This window comes from Pteropus medius, unplaced genomic scaffold (genome assembly GCF_902729225.1).
Source record: "Pteropus medius unplaced genomic scaffold, Ma_sr-lr_union100, whole genome shotgun sequence".
Taxonomy (NCBI): Eukaryota; Metazoa; Chordata; class Mammalia; order Chiroptera; family Pteropodidae; genus Pteropus; species Pteropus medius.
Window position 1 is genome coordinate 7,389,993 of NW_024349796.1, and position 18,322 is coordinate 7,408,314.

General features: G+C 58.1%; 1 protein-coding gene across 1 annotated transcript in view; it reads right to left on the reverse strand.

The window, feature by feature from the left end:
• CAPN2 (calpain 2) overlaps positions 1–18,322 on the reverse strand; it is a 42,064-nt gene that overhangs the window by 14,426 nt on the left and 9,316 nt on the right. Inside the window, exons 3-9 of the mRNA XM_039883633.1 lie at positions 8,029–8,147; positions 7,277–7,410; positions 6,014–6,182; positions 4,689–4,772; positions 3,280–3,365; positions 2,444–2,518; positions 1,280–1,745 (exon numbers count right to left, since the gene is read on the reverse strand). Coding sequence (XP_039739567.1) covers positions 1,280–1,745; positions 2,444–2,518; positions 3,280–3,365; positions 4,689–4,772; positions 6,014–6,182; positions 7,277–7,410; positions 8,029–8,147 — 1,133 coding nt within the window. The remainder of the gene's footprint in view (positions 1–1,279; positions 1,746–2,443; positions 2,519–3,279; positions 3,366–4,688; positions 4,773–6,013; positions 6,183–7,276; positions 7,411–8,028; positions 8,148–18,322) is intronic.

An 18,322-nucleotide genomic window follows, 5' to 3' on the forward strand; every position in this document is an offset into this window, starting at 1 on the left:
GTCTCTGGGGATGGAGGGGGGTGAAGGTGACGGACATGGTGAGAGACCCTGGGCAGGGGAAGCAGGGGTGAGGCGGGGACTGGACGGCAGCCGTTGGGGTGGGAACGGCCGCGGTGGGCCATGGGGAGAGACAGCCTGCCTGAGTCTGAACCTCACGCGGCCCTGACGCAGACACCCCCCTGCGGTTCTCTCTCACTTGCCGTCAGGCTGGCTCATCTGGGGGACCGTGTTTTGTCCCCCTGGAGCAGGGGGTTGGAGCTGCGGCACCCCTCTTGGCTCTAATGTGGAGATCCGAGATGGGCTGGTGGCCTGGCTGAGACTTGGGGACAAGCTCCTGCTGCCCCCTCAGTGAACCTAGAGGCTAGGGACATCCTGCGTATGATCTTAGCCTCTCGTTCTGTGTCCCTTGTCCTCCCAGGCCTACCCTCCCTACTTCCAAAACCAATTTAAAGGAAGGACTTGAGATTCATTCACAGTCAAGGATAATTAGCCCGATCGTCTTCCCTTACCTAATGGAATAAAACTCTAATTGTGGAAATAAAGGCATCATCGAGTACAGGGTTTGGCAGACTCTGGCTCCACAGGCTGGCAGCAGACTGGTTTTGTTTTAAAGTTTATTGGAATATAGCCATGTCCATCGTTCAAGTATGGCTGCCTTCAGACTACAGCGGTAGAGTTGAGTCGTTGCCATAGAGACTGGATGGGCCGAAAAGCCAAAAGTCTTTGTTATCTGGCTCTTTAGAAAGAATCTGTGATCCCTGAGCTAGTGGGAAGGAGAGATAGTTTTGTCTGGGGCACCGGGCCTGAACTGCCACTTGGCGGCTGCATGCTCGAGGCTAAGGATTACAAACACCAGAGCTGGAGGTACCGATCAGCTAGTGCCGTGTACTTGCTCTGTGGCCCAGGTATGCCACTTAGAGCTGCAGCTTCCTCATCTGTAACAGAATCAGTGGGTGACAATGACCTGCCACCATCGCACTTAAAACGCTGTCAGACAGCCTGGGTTCAAATCCCAGTAAACTGTGTGGCCTTGGGCAAGTCGCTTCACCTCGCCAAGCCTCAGCTCCCTCCTCTTAAAGACGGAGATGATAACAAAGTACCCGCCTCAGAAGTTTGTCGTGAAGGTTAAATGGAATTGTATACGTAAACCAGTCACACAGTTCCTAGCGCCCAGTGTGTGCTCCATAAGTGGCAGATGTCATCATGACCAGACAGTTTCTGCAGGGGAGAGGGTAGGGGAGGACTAGGCAGGAGTCAGGGGAATCAGCAGAGGACGGACCGGAGGAGACGTCCTCACGCCATCTGAGCAGGGCCCCGTCATGCGCTCAGTGAACCGGGCGTGACGGTTGCTGGGCAACAACTGGGACCTGGATGTGCAGAGGCCCAGTGGGTAAGGGGCCCCTGCAGCGGGACCTAAGCCCGGCTGCTCGGGCTGGGGGTGGACAGAGTAGCCCCCAGGCATGGAGGGTTGGAGATGAGAAAGCAGAGGGCCCCAGTGGGCAGCGGGTGCCTCCCCTGCGCTGTCGGGCTGGCGTGAGGCACAGCAGGGTAGGGCGAGGGTGCCTCGGCCTCTGGCGGCCTTACTTGGGTAGTTCCTGCAGCCTCCCGCGGTGGAGCCCCGCCTCCAGTTCCCATCCATCTTGGTGAGTTTCCACTTCTTGTAGCTATCGGCGGTGAGGGTGTCGGGGGTCAGGTTGCAGATCTCCAGGCGGGAATAGTGCCTCAGGAAGTCGCTTAAGGACATCCTGGCAAAAGCAGGGACACGGGCACCCAGGTTACAACGGGGCGAATTGATAAGCTTTGACCCGAGCCAGGCAGGGCAGCTGGGAGAGAGCACCTCGGGGCCAAGTGCCACCAGGCCTGCACTCAGACGGCACCGGTTCCCGTCTCAGCGCTGCCCCTGTCTAGCTGGGTGACTGCGAACAAGTTACTTAAACCTCTCTGAAGCTGAGAACTCTAATCTGTCAAACTGGGAGCATGAGTATGAAATGAGAAAGCATACGGGCACTCACTGGGTCACTGGCAGGGAGTCGACGGCTGCAGAGTGGCGCGTGCACACACGCGTGCACACACACACACACACACACACACACACACACAGCGTGGGTCCGTCACGCTCTCGAAGGAACCCATTTCTGAAGGCCTTGGGATGAATCGCCACGAACTGGTTGGGAGAGGGGCCCATCTTTTCCCTGCTCTTCTTGGGATCTGAACATGACTGAGTCCCGCTCAGCCTTCTCTGGGAAGCTGCTCAGCTCGTGCACCCCGTTGCAGAGGTGGACAAACTGAAGAGGTTTGCGAATGTTTTTGTGGAGGGTCTTACAGTGTATTTAGAACAACAACTAACTCTGAATCCCAGGCCCCTGCGGGAAAATCTCACTAATTTTCTAGTAACAGTCACGGGGTCAGACACCTCTGTCCTTGACCCCTCTAAACACCTTACCAGAATTCCCCGTCTTCATGCCGTCTGGTCAGCCTTTCCCTCACCTCTGGGTCGATGGTGTTCCAGTTTGGGCAGCTGGAAACCAAGTCACGGGAGAGGCGTTAGAGACTGACGCGGGGCGCTGACTTCTGCCCCAGGCTCCCCAAAGCTGAGGACCAGGACCCACACCCCAGTAAGGGAGGCAAGGAACACACGCGTGGCCAAGGCTCAGCGGAGCAAGGCGAGAGGATGTGTCATCCTGGAAGGTGGTGGCGAGAGAGAGTCCAGGAAATGAACCCAGCCCGTCAGAGAGAGATGGAGGGGCCGCGACAGTGTGATAGCGGCAGGGCACCGCGGCCCCCACCGCGGCCGGGGGCCTGGCCGGGTCTCCGCCATGGCAGCAGGCGGGGAGAACTCTGGGTGCTGGGCGGTGGAACGGGGAAGACCATTAAGGGGCTCATGGGAGATCGTACCCCAAACAGCCGCGGGTGTAGCAGGCTGACCAGGAAGCCCCAGAAATCAACAGAGGGGCTCCTCTTGGGTCTTAGGCACAAAGATTAGGTCCTGGGACTAGACGGAGAGATTGGGGGTGGGGTGTGCTTTTTCCCTGAAGGTCCAATAGCTGGGTGAATCTGAGCGAGGGGCGGACCGACCGCGAGGACGGGAAGGGGTGGGCATCAGAGGCACCCGGATGGCCGGAAGGCGCTGCTCCGAGTCTGAGGGGGGCCACCTGCCCCATGGGTCCCACATGGTGCGGTCTGTGCCCTCAGGGCGTCTTCCTCAGCATAGCGCCTGGGCCTCCCTCCCTGTCTCCCCAGAGCCTCCTAGCGGGGTGCCCCCAGGCCCCCAGTCCTCACTTGTCATTCCACTTCCCCGTCCACTCCACCTCTCCCCAGGGGTTCCGGATGCGGACCAGCTTCTGCAGGCTTCCCCTGCTGTCAACCTGGGGAGGAAACGGAGGTGCTGAGCTCAAGCCAGGCCTGGAGGTTCTAGGGTCTAAGGTCTCCTGCATGAGCCAAGGGGGTTGAGTCCGTGTTTTGGAGGGGGACCCCTGCTGCCGCCCGGCTTTGATGGCTGGCGGGACCCGACCCTTGGAGGACCTGGCCTCTTCAACCTCTGTCGTGAGCCTGAGGCACAAATGCACTTATTCTAGACTCCGGTGACACTTCCCCTGTGACCCTTGGTTTTATTGACTATAATAGGATGTGTCTTTGTCACAGGAGCTCAGGGAAGCTTTACCATGAAATCCTGGGTTGGAGAGGGGCATGATAAAGGATATTTGGGGGGTAATTGGGAAAATGTAAATATAGATGATATTAGATGATGTTGAATTAATGTTTATTTTCTGGGGCCTGACAAGAGCACTGGGATTATGTGAGAGAACAGAAGCGTCATGACATCTGCAGGTTACTTTCAAAAGGCTCAGGAAAAAAGTACCCACACAAAGAAAACCGATGTGGCAGAATGTGTGTGAGCAATGGCTGAATCGAGGGAAACGGCATTTGCACGTTTACTGTGCTACTCTTCCAACTTTTCTATGGACTCGAAATTTTTCAAAATAAAAAAATGTGTTGGGAGAAGAAAACAAAAATTCAAAGTAAAAACAAAACACTGGGTGTATCAGAAGATCTGGGGTCTAGTTTGAGTTTTGTAATTAAACAGTGAACTTAATCATATTCACGGTAATAATGGCAGCAACAGTGTAGCTACGTACTTAGTTCAGATACAATGTGTCAGCCACCGTCTGAGTCCTTTATATATATTAACGTGATGAATCACCACAACCACCTTACAATGGATATTAGTATTATTTCTAGTTTAAAGATGAGGAAAGTCAGGGACAGAAAGTGTAAGTAACCTTCCCAGGCCACACAGCTGGCAAGAGGCAGAGTCAGATTTGAGCACTAACTGGGGCACTAATGCTTTTGTGAGATCAAATGGGAAAGCACTTTAAAGAGTGTAAAGCACTCTTCAGAATTATCACTTGTTTCGAGCTGGCCCAGACCAGTAAGGCGGCTCTAAAGCTCAGGGAGGTAAGAGCGCCTGCAGCCGGCCCGGCGGCCACCAGAGGGCAGCGCGCGCCTGGAGGCCCGAGGCGCCGGGAGGGACAGGAAAGGGACGGTCCAGTGAGTCGGGTCTGAACGTCAGGAATGCGAGGCCTGTTTACAAAGAACTGTGGGAACACGGGAGCCCCTCCCTGGGCAGTCACAGGCCCAAACGAGCTTCTGGCCGTCGCGCGAGGGAGAGGAAGCCCCGGCAGCCTTACCTCCTCCGCCCCGGTGACTGAGTACGCGTGCCCCTTCACCAGCTTCTGGAACGTGACGGCCTCCGAGTCCGCAGCGCTGGTGATCTGCAAGCGCCCCAAGCATCAGCCCGGCTGCCGCATTCGCCAGCCCCCACCCCTCCCGCTCCCACTCGGGTCCTGCAAGCTCGGACCCGGGCACACAACTGCAGAGGCCAGGCCCGGGAGAGGAGGACGTGGCCTTGGGCCTGGCGCAGAGCCCTGCTTTCCGCGCTCCTGGAGGACCCGTGGTTACCGCTTTCGGATGCTGAACCTCCGTTTACAATGAGAGCGAAGGCGAAATGCAACCCTCTGGGAGAGCGAGCGCTTGCATGGGCGTGTGCGTGGACAACTCCCTGATTTCCGCGGGTCCGGGGGGATGGGACAGTGCGCACCATGCAGACGGCTCAGGGCAGACCCCGGACAGAATGGGGTGGCCCAGAGGCACTGAGTCCCCCTCACCCATGTTCCATGGTCTGGCCCAGCCCAGCTGCACCGTTTACACTGTGACTAGCTGCTTCCCCATGCAGGCCAGAATTCGCTCCTGTTCTATTGGAATTTCCTCAAAGTCACTCTCCTCCCTCATCTATTCCGGTGAAGGCTGTTATTTTTGTCTTCGTAAATGGGGAGATAGGCTGCGAGCAGAAAAGGTCTTTTCCCTCAGCGTGGTCTGCAGGAAACGTTTGAGAAGCCCTGCCTGGAGTGGGTGGAGAGTTGGTCTCCAGGAGACAAGACTTCTTTTCTCTGTGCCATGGGGACCAGGTACTGGACAGGACAGCGCTGGGGAGTGGGCACAGCCCTTGCCTGGAGGCTCCTTGAGGACAGATATGGCGCCCACCTCCCTCCCCCTGGTGAGGTTTGCGGGCAAGGCCAGTATGAGGACATGGGTCCTTCTGTGCCTTCTGAAGTCTTCCCACGGGCCCTTAACCCTGCAGCAGTGAAGGGGAAGGCTAATGGCCGCCAGGTACAGGCCCTACAGATGGGGGGAAGGTGTCTGGAGCGGTCCTTCCCTAGGGACCAGCAGAGCGCAGGGCTTCTCATGAACCTGTGGTCTGGGGTGGTCATTCACAGGAGGCTGAGGGTGGGAAGTGGGCTGCAGAGGGAAGGGGTGGGCGGCAACATGCCCCTGCAATTGTACTCCAGACAGCCTGTTGCCTGGCAATCTCTGGCTTCCAGGTGATGCTCAATATGGTGGACAAGGACGGGCTAATGTCGTAAATCGGGGCAGCGGGTTTCCCCGGGCACTGCTGGAGGCTCGCTTCAACGAGAGCAGACCAGAGGCGGGGGCGGGGAGGGAGGCCACGACTTACGTCAATGGAGCAGCCGAGGAGAGAGCCTTTCTGCAGAGCCTTCTGGATGATCCTGAACAAGTTGGAAGGAGCCTTCCTCAACTCATACCACTCAGCGATGCCTCCGGTGAAGTCCTCGAAGCCCTCGGTGGTGGCGCCCCCTGAGAGCGCTTCATAACACCCATTGATCCTACAGAAGAGGAAGAGATGCTGCTGCCGCCTGGTGCTGCCACCACCGCCTCTCAGTGTCCCCTTCTTGATGCCTCTTTTGTTGGATGCTCCAGGGACCCTCTGCTCAGATTCTCTTTGCCTTGGTCTGCCAGTCACGGTGCCCACGAGGGCAACTTACCCTCTCCAGAGTTATTTCCCTGGTACTTTGAGAAGTGTTTTGGAAATCTCGGAACCTGAGAGTCAGAAGGCCCTGGGCGATTATCCGGCCCAAACTCCTGTACTGATTCTTTCTACCTCGTAGCGGAAAAGGGGAGGTCTTCCAGTTAGCTCTTTGGCATTTATAACTTTAAAAAAGACAATAGTTCAGTAATGAAAGGCGTTTCTCTGAGCAGTAGACACTGGGGGGTGGGGGGGGCGTGGAATTGCTCCTGACTGCCCATGCGGGCGCCCTGTGGCTTCTCTAACCCTGCTGGTGGAGCACTTAGAAGCGGCTCTGAGATCCCGCGGTCTCCTGGCAGGGCTGTAAGGAACGGAAACGCCCCCATGCCGTAGAGCCGGTCACTTTAACAGACGGAGCCCAGGCAGCACAGCCAGGATGAGGCCTTTCTGTAGGGGCTGACATGGGCCTTCCCGTTGAGAACGGGCAGCGTTGAGCTCTGGACAACTGGCCTCTGGGCACGTGGGTGGGCCACAGCTGGGAGGAGTGTGGGAAACCATTTCTAATCAGACACACTATATATTCTGGACAAATGTCCATAATTTTCATAGCTCTGCGATGGATGGTTTTGCCCATTGGCAAAAACTCTTTGCTGTATGTAGCTGACAAATATGTGACAGGACCCGCCAAAGCAGTAGAATAGAGGTCTTTCTCAAGGCCGGCATCCCCAGTACCATCCCTGTTCCTGTGCGTTTGGTTAAAAACAGCAATCCCGGTCATTTATCAGGGCGCGAGGCCTGATATGCACGCGTGGAACTTAGAGCCCAGCGTTGGCCAAAGCCGTCCCTCTAGAGGACAGGTCTTCTACTCAGAGGCCTCCTCGTGTGGTTCCTGTTCACTTGAGAATCCAGGGCAGCCGGGGGCGGGCCGTCGGAGGGGCCGGCGCGGACACTCACTTGGCGTAGGCCTTCTCCAGCAGGGCGCTCCAGAACTCGCTCCCCTCTGCTGAGTGCACGAAGAGCAGCTCCCCGTCCTTGGTGGGCAGCCGGTCGTCCACCACCACCTCCACCCACTCGCCGTACTGCCAGAACTGCGGGGAGGAAGCGGGCGGAGTGTGGCGGCTGGTGCCGGAGCCCAGGGCAGCCTGGGCACCCCAAGCCGCAGCTGCATCTGGCCCCCATCTGGCCCCCGTCTGCCTTTCCTTTGCCTGCAAAGCTACTTGTGATGGCGGAGGAGACAGCGGGGTCGGCTGAGCACTAAGTGCTCGGCGTGGGCTTTGAGCCCAGCCTGGAGGAGATGCTTCTCCCACCTCTGCTCCTGCAGGCGAGTCCCCCTGAGAGGCCGAGGACGGAGGTGCTCGTCCCGCCCCCCAAGTCCAGTCTGCCCAGCACCTTATGCTTTTAAAAATATCATTTCTCATTTACCAGCACAAAAGGGGCGTGAGCAGTCCCTTAACACGCTGTCCCAGACGTCAAAACTACCTTTTTTTTTGTAACTTAGGAAGCATTTCCTGCTCTACCGTCTCCTGGCAGGTCCCCCGCTGCCATCCGCAAGGGGCAGGACAGGGGGCACCCTGGTCTCCCGGTGTCCTTTATAGAACAGCCTGCAGTCTGCAGTCACGGGGGACAGATGAACTCTGCCAGGCCAGGGGACCTTTCCCAGCCCCCGGGACCTGTTGAGGAAAAGCCTGAGCCGACCCTTAAGTCACCTGGAAGTGGAAGATCCCGGCATAGTTTTCCTGGAAGCTCTGGTTTAAGGGGACGACACGAGCCAGGATTTCTTCATTCAAGGTGAGGGAGGCGATGGCTGCCAGTAGCCAGCAGTCACCTGCGAACACAGCACAAGGAGCTCTCATCAGAGGGGGCTCAGGGCCCACATGATGAGAAATGTCTCGTCCTGTCTCTGAGCTTGAAGCCGGAGACAGCCGTGCACAGACAGGGCCGCGTCTCAGGTGGCCGATGGCTGGGCTCTGTCCTCACAGCCAGCCGGGCCTGGTGCACAGGGGCGCTCAGCGGGGTCGTCTGCGGAGCATCAGGGGCTCTGAGATCGCAGGGGGTGAGGGGATTTGGGGTGAGAGGAAGAGATTCAGTGGCAGAGGGGAAGCGGTCGAACGCTGTGCGCCTCCTCCTGGGCGAAGGGGGCAGAGGCCAGAGAGGAGAGGCCGGCAGGTGGCCCAACGGCGGGAAGTGCCCAGAGACGCGAAGGCACGAGCCAGGAGTCAGGGGAGGGGCGAGGCCACGCGAACGCATTGCTTCTGGGGTGTCGGCGCCACGCGTTATGGGGTGGCGGGGGGGGGAGCAAAGATGGGGACAGCCAGATGGGCCGCTGATCGGGCATCGCGTCCCTTCTCCGCGCCTCGGTGTCCTCCTCTCTGACACATGGATCGCGGGGGCCACGTGTGCAAAGCGCTCGCACCGTCTGGCGCCCGTGGTAGGGGCTCAGCACGGCCAGCACCACGCCCTTCATGCGGTCAGAAGCGAGCCGGGGCCAGCGACGGCGCAGGGCGGTTTGCGGGGAGCGGGCACGTTCGCCGCCCCGCCTGAGGGGTTCTGGGAAGAGGATGAGGAAGTTGACCTCATTCTTCAGGAATGTCCACTTTCCAACAATTTCCCATGACAATAATAGGTGAGCTTAACTTTTATCGTCGGGGTTGTTTTTACTGATTGGCAAGTCTAATTAAAAATGTTACTGAAGTTCACCGAGTTCTTTGCATTCTGGTCGACTACTTGGTGTCCCAGTAGCCTTTGAACGAGATCGTCCTCTGACCATTCAGAGAGGAGGCGTGTAGCTCTTCGAGGCCTGTGTATGCTGGTGACCGCTGTGCTAGGCGGAGACACATCCCTCCCTAATGAGTCAGTCACCCCAGGAAGTTGAATCCTTTGCTCCTTCGGTTGGGTGGGTGCTGTGATTCACCTGTAGTTCTGCGCCCAGCAGCCATTTGCTTTCTGCCCGGTGACCCCGATGTCCCTTTGAGAAACCAGCCTCCCTGTATTTCCAGCCCGTGAGGTTTCAGCGGCGCTGGCCACCCCCAGCTCCAGAAGTGGCCGGCAGCAAGCTCCGTGTAACATTCTCTTGGCTTCAGTGGTTGGCTCGGGGACCAGAGCCACTGTGGCCAGAGCCACTGCGGTGAAGGAGCCTGTCGCCAGGGCCTCGGGAAGAGTGGACGGGTGGCCTCTCCCATGCTTTGACTCTGGCACGATGTACGCTCTGCAGCTGCTGAAGCCATTTGCTCCCGTGGGAAGGGCAGCCTGTCCGAGAATGGCACCCACTCAGAGGAAGAGGAGCCGAAAGCTGGAGAGAAACCGGACTCTGGTGCCATCCACTGGGTTCCTGGATCAAGCCGTGCCTGAAGCGAGCCCTGCCTTGGGCTTTTCCATTACACGAAGTGATCACTCCCCTCTTTCCCTACCCATTATGCAGCGCTACTTGACTGCTGGGAGAACTGAGCAGTGGCCGCTGTTGACCAGGGCCTCCGTCTGTGCCAGCTGCTGTTCTAAGAGCTGCAGGTTCATTATTCGTTTATGCCTCACGACGGCCCGACAGAGATGGTACCATGACCATCTCCATGTTAAAGCAGCGACGACAAGGCTTAGGACGTCACGTGCATTGCCAACAGTTAAACAGCTACAAGTAAAAGTTTAAAAGGCATGGTATTTCTGTCTGCCAGACCTCAGAGACAACCTTTTGGGTCAATTTGGCCTTTATACACAGCAAAGCAGGCTTTTCGAGGTGTTGAGAATTAACAGTTTGCAGAGAAATTGGGCAGTGGGCGTTTTCAGCTCTGGCGTGGTAAGGAACCAGGGAGTCCTTGATTGATGGGGATGGAAATCTCCCTAGAGGGGCTTCGCCCCCCGAGTCCACATGCTACCTGGTATAGACCAGGCGATCAATAAAACAAATGACCGTCAGGCCTTTTCTAAGTGTCCACTGCTCTCCCACTGGTCACACTGTCCCTCCTGGATGCAGTGGTGCTGGCTTTGTGTGCGTGTGTGTGTGTGGGGGGTCACACATCTAGGTAAGGGCTGACTGCACACCTGTCTCAGATTCACGGTCCCCACCAGACCTGGATGCCCCTGCCACACCCCAGAGATCAGTGGCCGTGTGTCTCGGCTTCTAGTCTTCCCCCTTCGTGTCTCAGAAGCATTTCTCCTGATCACCCAGGCGGAAGCAGGACCTCATGACCCCCTCCCCTTTGGAAGACTCAGTCACATGAGCAAATGGTGAATGTGTAAGGTCACCGACTGCAGCGCTGGCTGTAATAGAAGACTGGAAACAAACGACATATCTGCCCATCGAGGACACGTAAAACCACCGTAAACAAGCTAAACATCCACCCGTAGAGGACGGATAAAACGACCAGAAACAAGCTAACCATCCCCCCATCGGGGACGGGTAAAACGAGTCACGATGCCCCTCTACAGCGACACTGTGGCCAGGGCGTGGAACGAAGATGCTCTCTCGTGATATGGACTGACCTCCAAGATGTGTTACGTGAGCGAAAACGAGGTACGGAACTGTATGTACGATGTGCCAAAGAGCAAAAGTGAGCAAAATGAAAAGGGAAAAAAGGGGGAACGTTGTGCCCGCTTCTGTACCTTATGTCGTCATGACCTGAAGTTAGTTTGGGATGGTTCGTCACGTAGAAGAGGATCCCGCGTCCCTCCGTGTTCTTGGACTGGGGCCGTATTACCGTACGCCCTAGTCTGTTACCCTGATAATGGTCACATCATCACTCAGAGCGAAAAACAGCTTCCTAGCAACTATTCGCCATGAAAATTATTTTTTGATAGAGGTTTTCTGTAATCGATCTGTGTTCAATAAGGACGATCAAGTTACTTATCCCTGTGTCTCAGCCCCGCAAAGTGTGTTCTGTAGAAAGAAACCAGCTCTTCAAGAGGTTCGCAGATATTCCTGGAGAAATGGGTTCTCTGGTCCAGTAAGTCTGGGAAATGCTAACCAGGTCCAGTGTGGAGACTTCTCAGAGCTTTTTAATAATGACACATGGCGACTTGCCCAGGGTGAGGGGAGCGGGGCATAATATGCATAGTTACCAAATTTACACGAGGGTGGGATACTTCCTGTTATGACATCTCACAGAGCCAGCGACCTTTGGACCCCTGCGAGCCTGTTGGAAAGGCCGGCTTAAGTAAGTAGCGAGGGGTCATCTGCGGCTGGTTCAACACTAAACGTGAGGCCTTTTGACAGCACGATGCCTTTTTTAATTTTGTCCGGGTTTTGACACCCTCTCTGGGTCATCTTGAGAGCTGGTTGTTTTTCTTTGGTTAGGACTTAAATTCTCTGAGGAATGAGGTGAGGCACAGGTAAATACTAACGCATTCTGCCTAAGTCGCTTAAAACTCTGACTCACCACCTCTTGTCTGCCTTTCTCATCCTGAGAGCCTGGTGCCTGCCTCGGGCTGTCCAGCGCCCTAGACACGAACAGGGACAAGTGTCAGAGCTGGGTCACTACAGGTCCTTGAACACCCTTTGGACAGACTCTGTTCCCCCCTCAAGGGTGAAGCGGGCTATGACATCTCCTTCAGTACGTGGCAGCTGGCCAGGTTATCACTAAAGGCAGCAGACAGTCCCCCCTCCCTGCCCCCCTGCAGAGGTTCCTGAGGGGTCCCCTGAGGCCTGACCCTAGGCTAGACATTCTGGCCATTCCCAAATCCCAGCAATGCCCACACTCGGCTAAGCCTCTGCCACTTCTTCCTGTCCTGGGAGACACTCAACCAGTATGGGCTTGAGAAGCTGGGGGTAGGGGCGGAGAATGGGAGATTTGCTGCCCTGCTTCCCATCCAGGAAAAGCCCACCGGGGTACGCCAACAGCCTCATGCTTAGTCAGGTGGGCACTGCCGACGGAGGGGTTTCAGTGGGGGCTGCCTGTTCCTCTACAAACTTCCACATCTAGATTCATTCCCAGCAGACAGGTTCCTCACCGCGCACTGGGACCAGACTCAGCATACAGTACCGGCGGCTGGCGGGCGAGGGAAACTTAGGTTTAAATGCCCGGATGTGAAAAGGGCTGAAAGCAGCTTTGTGGGGAAGCAGGAGACGGAGGGTGTGGGGAGTCCGGAGCTGGGTGGGGGCAGAGAGGAGGCCAGCAAGGTCGGAAGGAAATCACCTAGGTGGTGATTTCATCTTTCCTCGGGACTTCTCCTGTAAACGGTGTCTCAGCGGAGGCCACCCTCAACGAACTGCCCTGGCTGGTTCCACATCCTGCTCCCGCTTCATTCTGTGGCCTTCCCCGCACACCCTTGTCCTCTGGGCCCCAGGAGGCACTGGCCCCACTCCCACACACGCGGGCTCCTCAGCCAGATGCTGGGCTCTTGGCTGCCCTCTGTGCCCTCTGGCTGTATCCTCCAGCCCGGCCCCTGGGGACCACCCGTCCAGCACACCCTCCTCCCTGGGGCCCCGTGCTCAGCATTCTGCGTTGTCCCAGGAGCCCTCTCTGCGGGCACCGAGCTGGGAGGAGGCCAGCACGTCGCAGGCAGGGTCTCTGCCCACCGGGAGTGCCAGCCTGGTGGACTGAGGGTCCTCAGGACTTTGCCGGACGTTCCCCATCCCCCGGGCGCCTGGCAGCCATGCTGGGCCTTTGGGTCACCCCCAAACCAGAAGGGAGAAGAGTGGAAAGACTCCTGCATAGATCTAGGAAGCCCCGCCAGAGGTGGGTGGGGACGAGCACTGGATTCGTGGTCAGAAGATCTGGATTCGAATCCGGCTCCCACCACAATGACTGTGTGAACTTGGGTACACGCCGTGACTGCTCCGGCCCACGTTCTCTCAGCTGCGGAAGGGGGATGCCGCCCAGGAGGTCGTTAGATCAGAGGAGAAAGGGATACTGAGGGTCTGTGGGTGGGTTTCAGAGATCTGCAACTCTGAATATTTTATGCTAATTTTGCATGTATGTAAATATACGCATTTTTCGCAGGATCAGTCAGGTTTCTCTCCCGCTCCCGCCTCAAAAGTTAAGAAACGCTGGAGCCAGAGTCCCAAGTTCAAATCCTGGCTCTGACCCAGGCAAACTACTCTTGCGTGCCTCAGTTTCCTCATAAATAAAATGGGTTTAATAATATTAAAGTGCATGACAGAGTTGACAATTAAGTGGGAGAAAATGCGTAAAACATTTAGAACAGTGTTAAGTGCTGGCTGTTTCTATTTTCTGATTTTATAGGGGAGAAAACTGAGACCCGGGAGAGGTGGTCTCTCCTGAGGACAAGTTATGTGCCACATTGGCCACCTTCGTCTGTCTTGTCCCAGCAAGGGTGACAGTGACAGCTCGTGATGGTGAGGCGGGGCAGTGTGTAGACCAAGGTGAGAATGGGGATGGAGGGGTGCCCCAGAGCGGGGAGGAGGGCTGGGACCCGCTGGGTGCATCTGGGGCCTGTCTTATCATCCTGGGCCTCAGCAAACTCTGGGAAAGTAAAGGAGGGAGTGTCAGGTAATGAGCAGATAAAGGCAGAGTCTGAGGACTGATGCAGCGGTTGGAGATGCAAATGAGTGCACTCAAACTCAGGAGTGACCGCTGCAGTGGGGGTCTCCCCTGCCACCCCCAGGCCCGAGGGAACCCCAATCACCACTAGACCACTGATGCCGCTCGGGAGCCCCCTTTGGGACTGTCGACATTCCGCCTTTGCGCCCCGCGGTGCCTGCGAGCCCCACTCCCTGGATGAGGCTGGCTTTGAGGTCCCTTCTCGGCTTTGTCTCCGCACGCATCAGGCAAGAGGGTCCTTTAGGAGCCAGACCACCTCCAGCTTTGCAGCTGGATAATCACTCTCTGTCCCAGCATGCTTCGGCTATGGGTTTTCCAACTGAATTTTTATAGAAGAACATTCACGCATTAATGTATTCATCTGTTCGACAACTACTTAGTGACATTCTCTCTGGCTCACCCTCAGGTGCCTGCTGAGATCACTTAAGCCACTTTGTTTGTGGGCCCCAGGGACTCCCTTCCAAGTCCAACACCTCCCTCTACACCCCTCACCCCCACCGGTCTAATTTGCTGGGGGAAACGAGGTTCTAGTTGCATTTTGGGGTCACTAAGCACAGCTGCCTCACCCTTCCGGACTCAGGCAACCTGAGCCTACCTCGATGGAAAGTTTTCCAGTCTCTAGCTGGCCTCCGCCACCTCCTGGCTCCAGCATGTGCACACCGGGCACACACAGCCTCCCCTTCACAGGCAGACGCTCGGGGGCCCACCCAGACCCCCTCTGAGGACACAGAACTCCCCAGCAGACCGGCTGAATGGCTCCTTTAAGCTCCAGAGCCCTCTTCTGAAAGAATAAATTCATACGGAGCCATGCCAGGAACTTTCCAGAGCTGCCTCTGAGTCTGTGTCCTGCAGGCCGGCTCTGCGCACGGGCCGCGGTCACCTGGGCCCCACGGCGGGAAGTGGGACTTGGCTGGTCACTGCTATTGGTGGCTGCTGGGAGTTTTTCCAAGAAGGGAGCTAATGTCTGTGTCTGCCGCCCTCTTCCCCATCCCGCATTGCTGTCTTTCCTCTGCAAACAGGAAGGAGAAGCAGAGAGCCCGCGGTAGACTGGCCTCCTGCCCCACCTGTCCTGACAGCACCTTGTCACCCTCGAGCACAGCTGACTATTGTCAGTCCAAGTTCTGTGAGGGCCAGGGCCGTGTCACAGCGGAGCGCATGCTCCATGAAGTAAGACACACGCAGGTGCACACCTGCACACACCTGCGCACACACACGCTCGCGAGCACACACTTTGGAACCACGGGCCGAGGAAGTTTATCTTGGAGAAACGGCAGACGGAATGCGGAGCCCAAGGCCAGCCCGCAACTTCGCGGGAGCCCTCTGGCCTCAGCACCCCGCACTGTCGCTTCCCTCTGCTCCCGTGGCCTGACTCGCCCGCTGGGCACCTGCCCTTCGCTGACCGGCGCCCATGCGTCTCCTCTTCCACCCGTCTCACCTCAGGCTCCTTGCTCGTCCCTGTGTGCCAAGCCTGTGCGGGGTCTAGAGGAGAACGGCCTGCAGAGCCAACCCGGGGGCTGACATGGACACAGATGATCCCAGAAGGTGGTGGTGAGCGCTAGGCTTCAAGTCCCAATAGGACAGATGGGCTATGCCAGAAGTAGGGTGGGGAGCACGCTCTGGGAGAGGGAAGATCAAGTACAGAGACCCCAAAGGTGCGGTACAAGAGAGGCAGGATGTGGGTGCATGGAGAGGGCTGAGGCTGGAGAGATGTTAGTTTAGGACTCTTAGCTGGCCCCCGGGGGAATTTAAGTTAGGATTACCACAACAAAATACTTGCATCTTGCAGAATGAGCCACTTCCTGCTGGGCAAGTACGTCCTCTGCTGCCTGCTTCCTCTGCCCAGGATGCCTCTCCACCCCACTTAGTCATCCTGGGGGCTCAGGCTCAGCCTTTAGGGAGCCTCTCTTAAAGCCTTGCTGTCCCCTCCAGCAGTGTCCCCAGCCGACCCCTATTATAGCATGGTCGATACTTATAATTAATGTGTCCATATAACTGTTTCTACCACGGGGCTGTCACCTCCCTGAAGCCAGGGCCACTGGCGGCAGTGTCCAGACTGGACTGGAGACAGGCAGCACCCAGAGCAGGAGTCGGCTGAGAAGTAAGACCTGCCCTGGAGTGCCGGGGATGGGAGGAGGAGGAGGTGGTTTGGCCAGGTACCAAAGAGCCAGAGCGGAGAGGACTGGATGGGTGTGGGGAGGGCAGGCAGAGGCGAGAGTCCTGTGTAGAGAAAGTTCTGTGTTTTCATTTTGTTTTTTTTTCTCTGCCTGAAGTCCCAGCCCACTGCTCTCCCTATCCCAGGCACCCAGTGAGCTGGCTGAGGGACCCAGAGGCAGCCAGCTGGCCATGCAGCCGGGTCTCAGGGATGCTGAGGGGGTGCGTCCTGAGGCCAGCACAGATGGCCCAGCTAGCTGGGCGCCCCTCTGCCCTGCATGTCTGGAGGGGAACTCCATCCCCAGCCGCCACTGGCTAGTGTCTGAGCAGCCTCGGGTCACCACTGGTGAGGAGCAAGAGGCCCTTATCCAAAGGGAACCGTGAGTCATGCCGGACCGAGCCCTCTTCTAAAATGGGGCACAACGTTTGCGGTTTCACATGTTCTTCTAGAACTTTGCCGCTCCCCATCAGGACGTGGGGTCTGTGTCGCCCCTCCCCCAGCTCAAACGTCCTCAGGCAGGCCTCCTCCTGTCTCAGTGAATAGGGCATGGCAGAGTGACGCTCCGTGGCTTCCCCGGCTCTCTCGTGGGACGTGCACCCCTCTGTAATTGGTCCAGGTACCTCAAAGCCTCCACGGAAGAAGCAGAGAGACCCCGGAGCCTCAGCTGATGCAGCCTCCAGCCGGGGCACCAGCCACGGGGGCGCGAGGCCTTCAGGTGAGCCCGGCGCTGGCCCCGTCCGACTGTGCGAGTCACCCCACTGAGCTCGGTCACCCCTCGGAACCGCGAGCGGGAATGAGAGCACGGTCTCTGTTGTTGTAAGCCACTGGTTTTGGGGATGGCTTGTCACACAGGAGGCCCGTCCTCAGACAAGGCCCGTCCTGCGATCTGGCCAGGGATCGAGGCCGCACCTCTCCCTAAAGGCGTCTCCCCTATGGGGCGGCGGTGCCGGTGTCGGGACGCTGTGGGAGACGCCCGGATGCCCAGTCGCTCTGCAGTCCCCAGGGCCCCCCGGGGCCTCGGGGGCGGTCCACATGCCTGGTCTGGGGACCGAGGAGACAGGCGGCTCTGCCCCTGGCTGCGGCTGGCCCAGCGGACAGGGCGTGAGTACCGCTGTCTCCAGCAGCGCACCTGTCGGGTGCCGCTGCCGGTGCCCAGGCGGGGTCCCTGTCCCGGCTGGTCCCCTCCCCGGGTCCCGACGCGGGGCTGGGCCCGGTGGCCACCCTCCGCCCTCCCCACGGACTTCCCACCCTCTTATCGCGCCCACGCCCCCGCACCCCGTCCTATCAGTGGTTTTCCAAAGGGGAGCGTTTTTGCCACCCCCACCCCCACTCCGGGATTTGGGGCGACGCCTGAGACGCTTGCGCTGGTCGTGCTTCGGCGGGGGCGGTGCCGGCGCCGCTAGGGGCCGAGGCCGGGAACGAGCGCGCGGGAATGACCCGGCCCCAGGAGCCGCGGTGCCAGGCCCGAAACCCTGCTGCCTCGAATCCGGCTTGTCCCCTGCCTCAGTCCTTTGGGGTTCTGTTCCTTTGCTTGCTGTGGTGACAGCTAGATCAATGATAACCGGAACAAGATATCGAGACCGCTTCTGGCTGAATTCGACCCTTCCTGAGACGCTGGTATTTGACAGGCCCCAGCAGACACGACGTCACAGCGACAGGGACCACATCCCTGCCATGGCCCCCGCAGCCCCGCAGGGAGGCTGCTCGAGTCTTAGCTGTGGAAGGAGGGGACGGAAGCCCTGAGGAGCCAGTTTCGGGCCGCCCCTAGGAGCTGGTGGGGAGGGCCCTCTCCGGAGGAAGCCTGCACCCCGCCCGGAGCCCGGGCATGTGAGGCGGCGGCTGATGAGTCACTCGGGGCATCCCCTCCATGGCTGTTTCACGGCCTGGCAGCAGCCCAGGAAAGGGCGCCCCCAAACCAGAACTCCCCACCCACGCGATCGGGTCTCATTTATATGGGCGGCCGCGGAGGGAGGGGAAGCGCTCCCCCAGGTTCCACCCTCGTTAGGAGTCCAGGCTCCTTCCGTGAGCTGCAGACTCAGCTTTGAGTAAGAGCCAGTGATCCAGTCCATGGGTCCCCCTTTCCCTTCTCTGCTGTCCCTCTGCTGCTCCTGCTGGAGAGGGGGGCGGGGAAGGAGGGGGTGAGCATGCCGAGGCCTGAGGTCCACAGTCTCACTTGCTTGACCACTACTGGACTCTCAGAAGGGCGTCCTGCCAGGAGGCTGGGCCCCTGCCCTGTCCTCGGCTGTGCCCTGGACAGAAGGAAGACACACTTGCTGCAGTTTTCATGGTCGTGCCCCTGTTCCCTGCAGCCATGGCCCAGGGTCACTCCGGGGCATCCAAGTTTTTATCTGCTGAGAC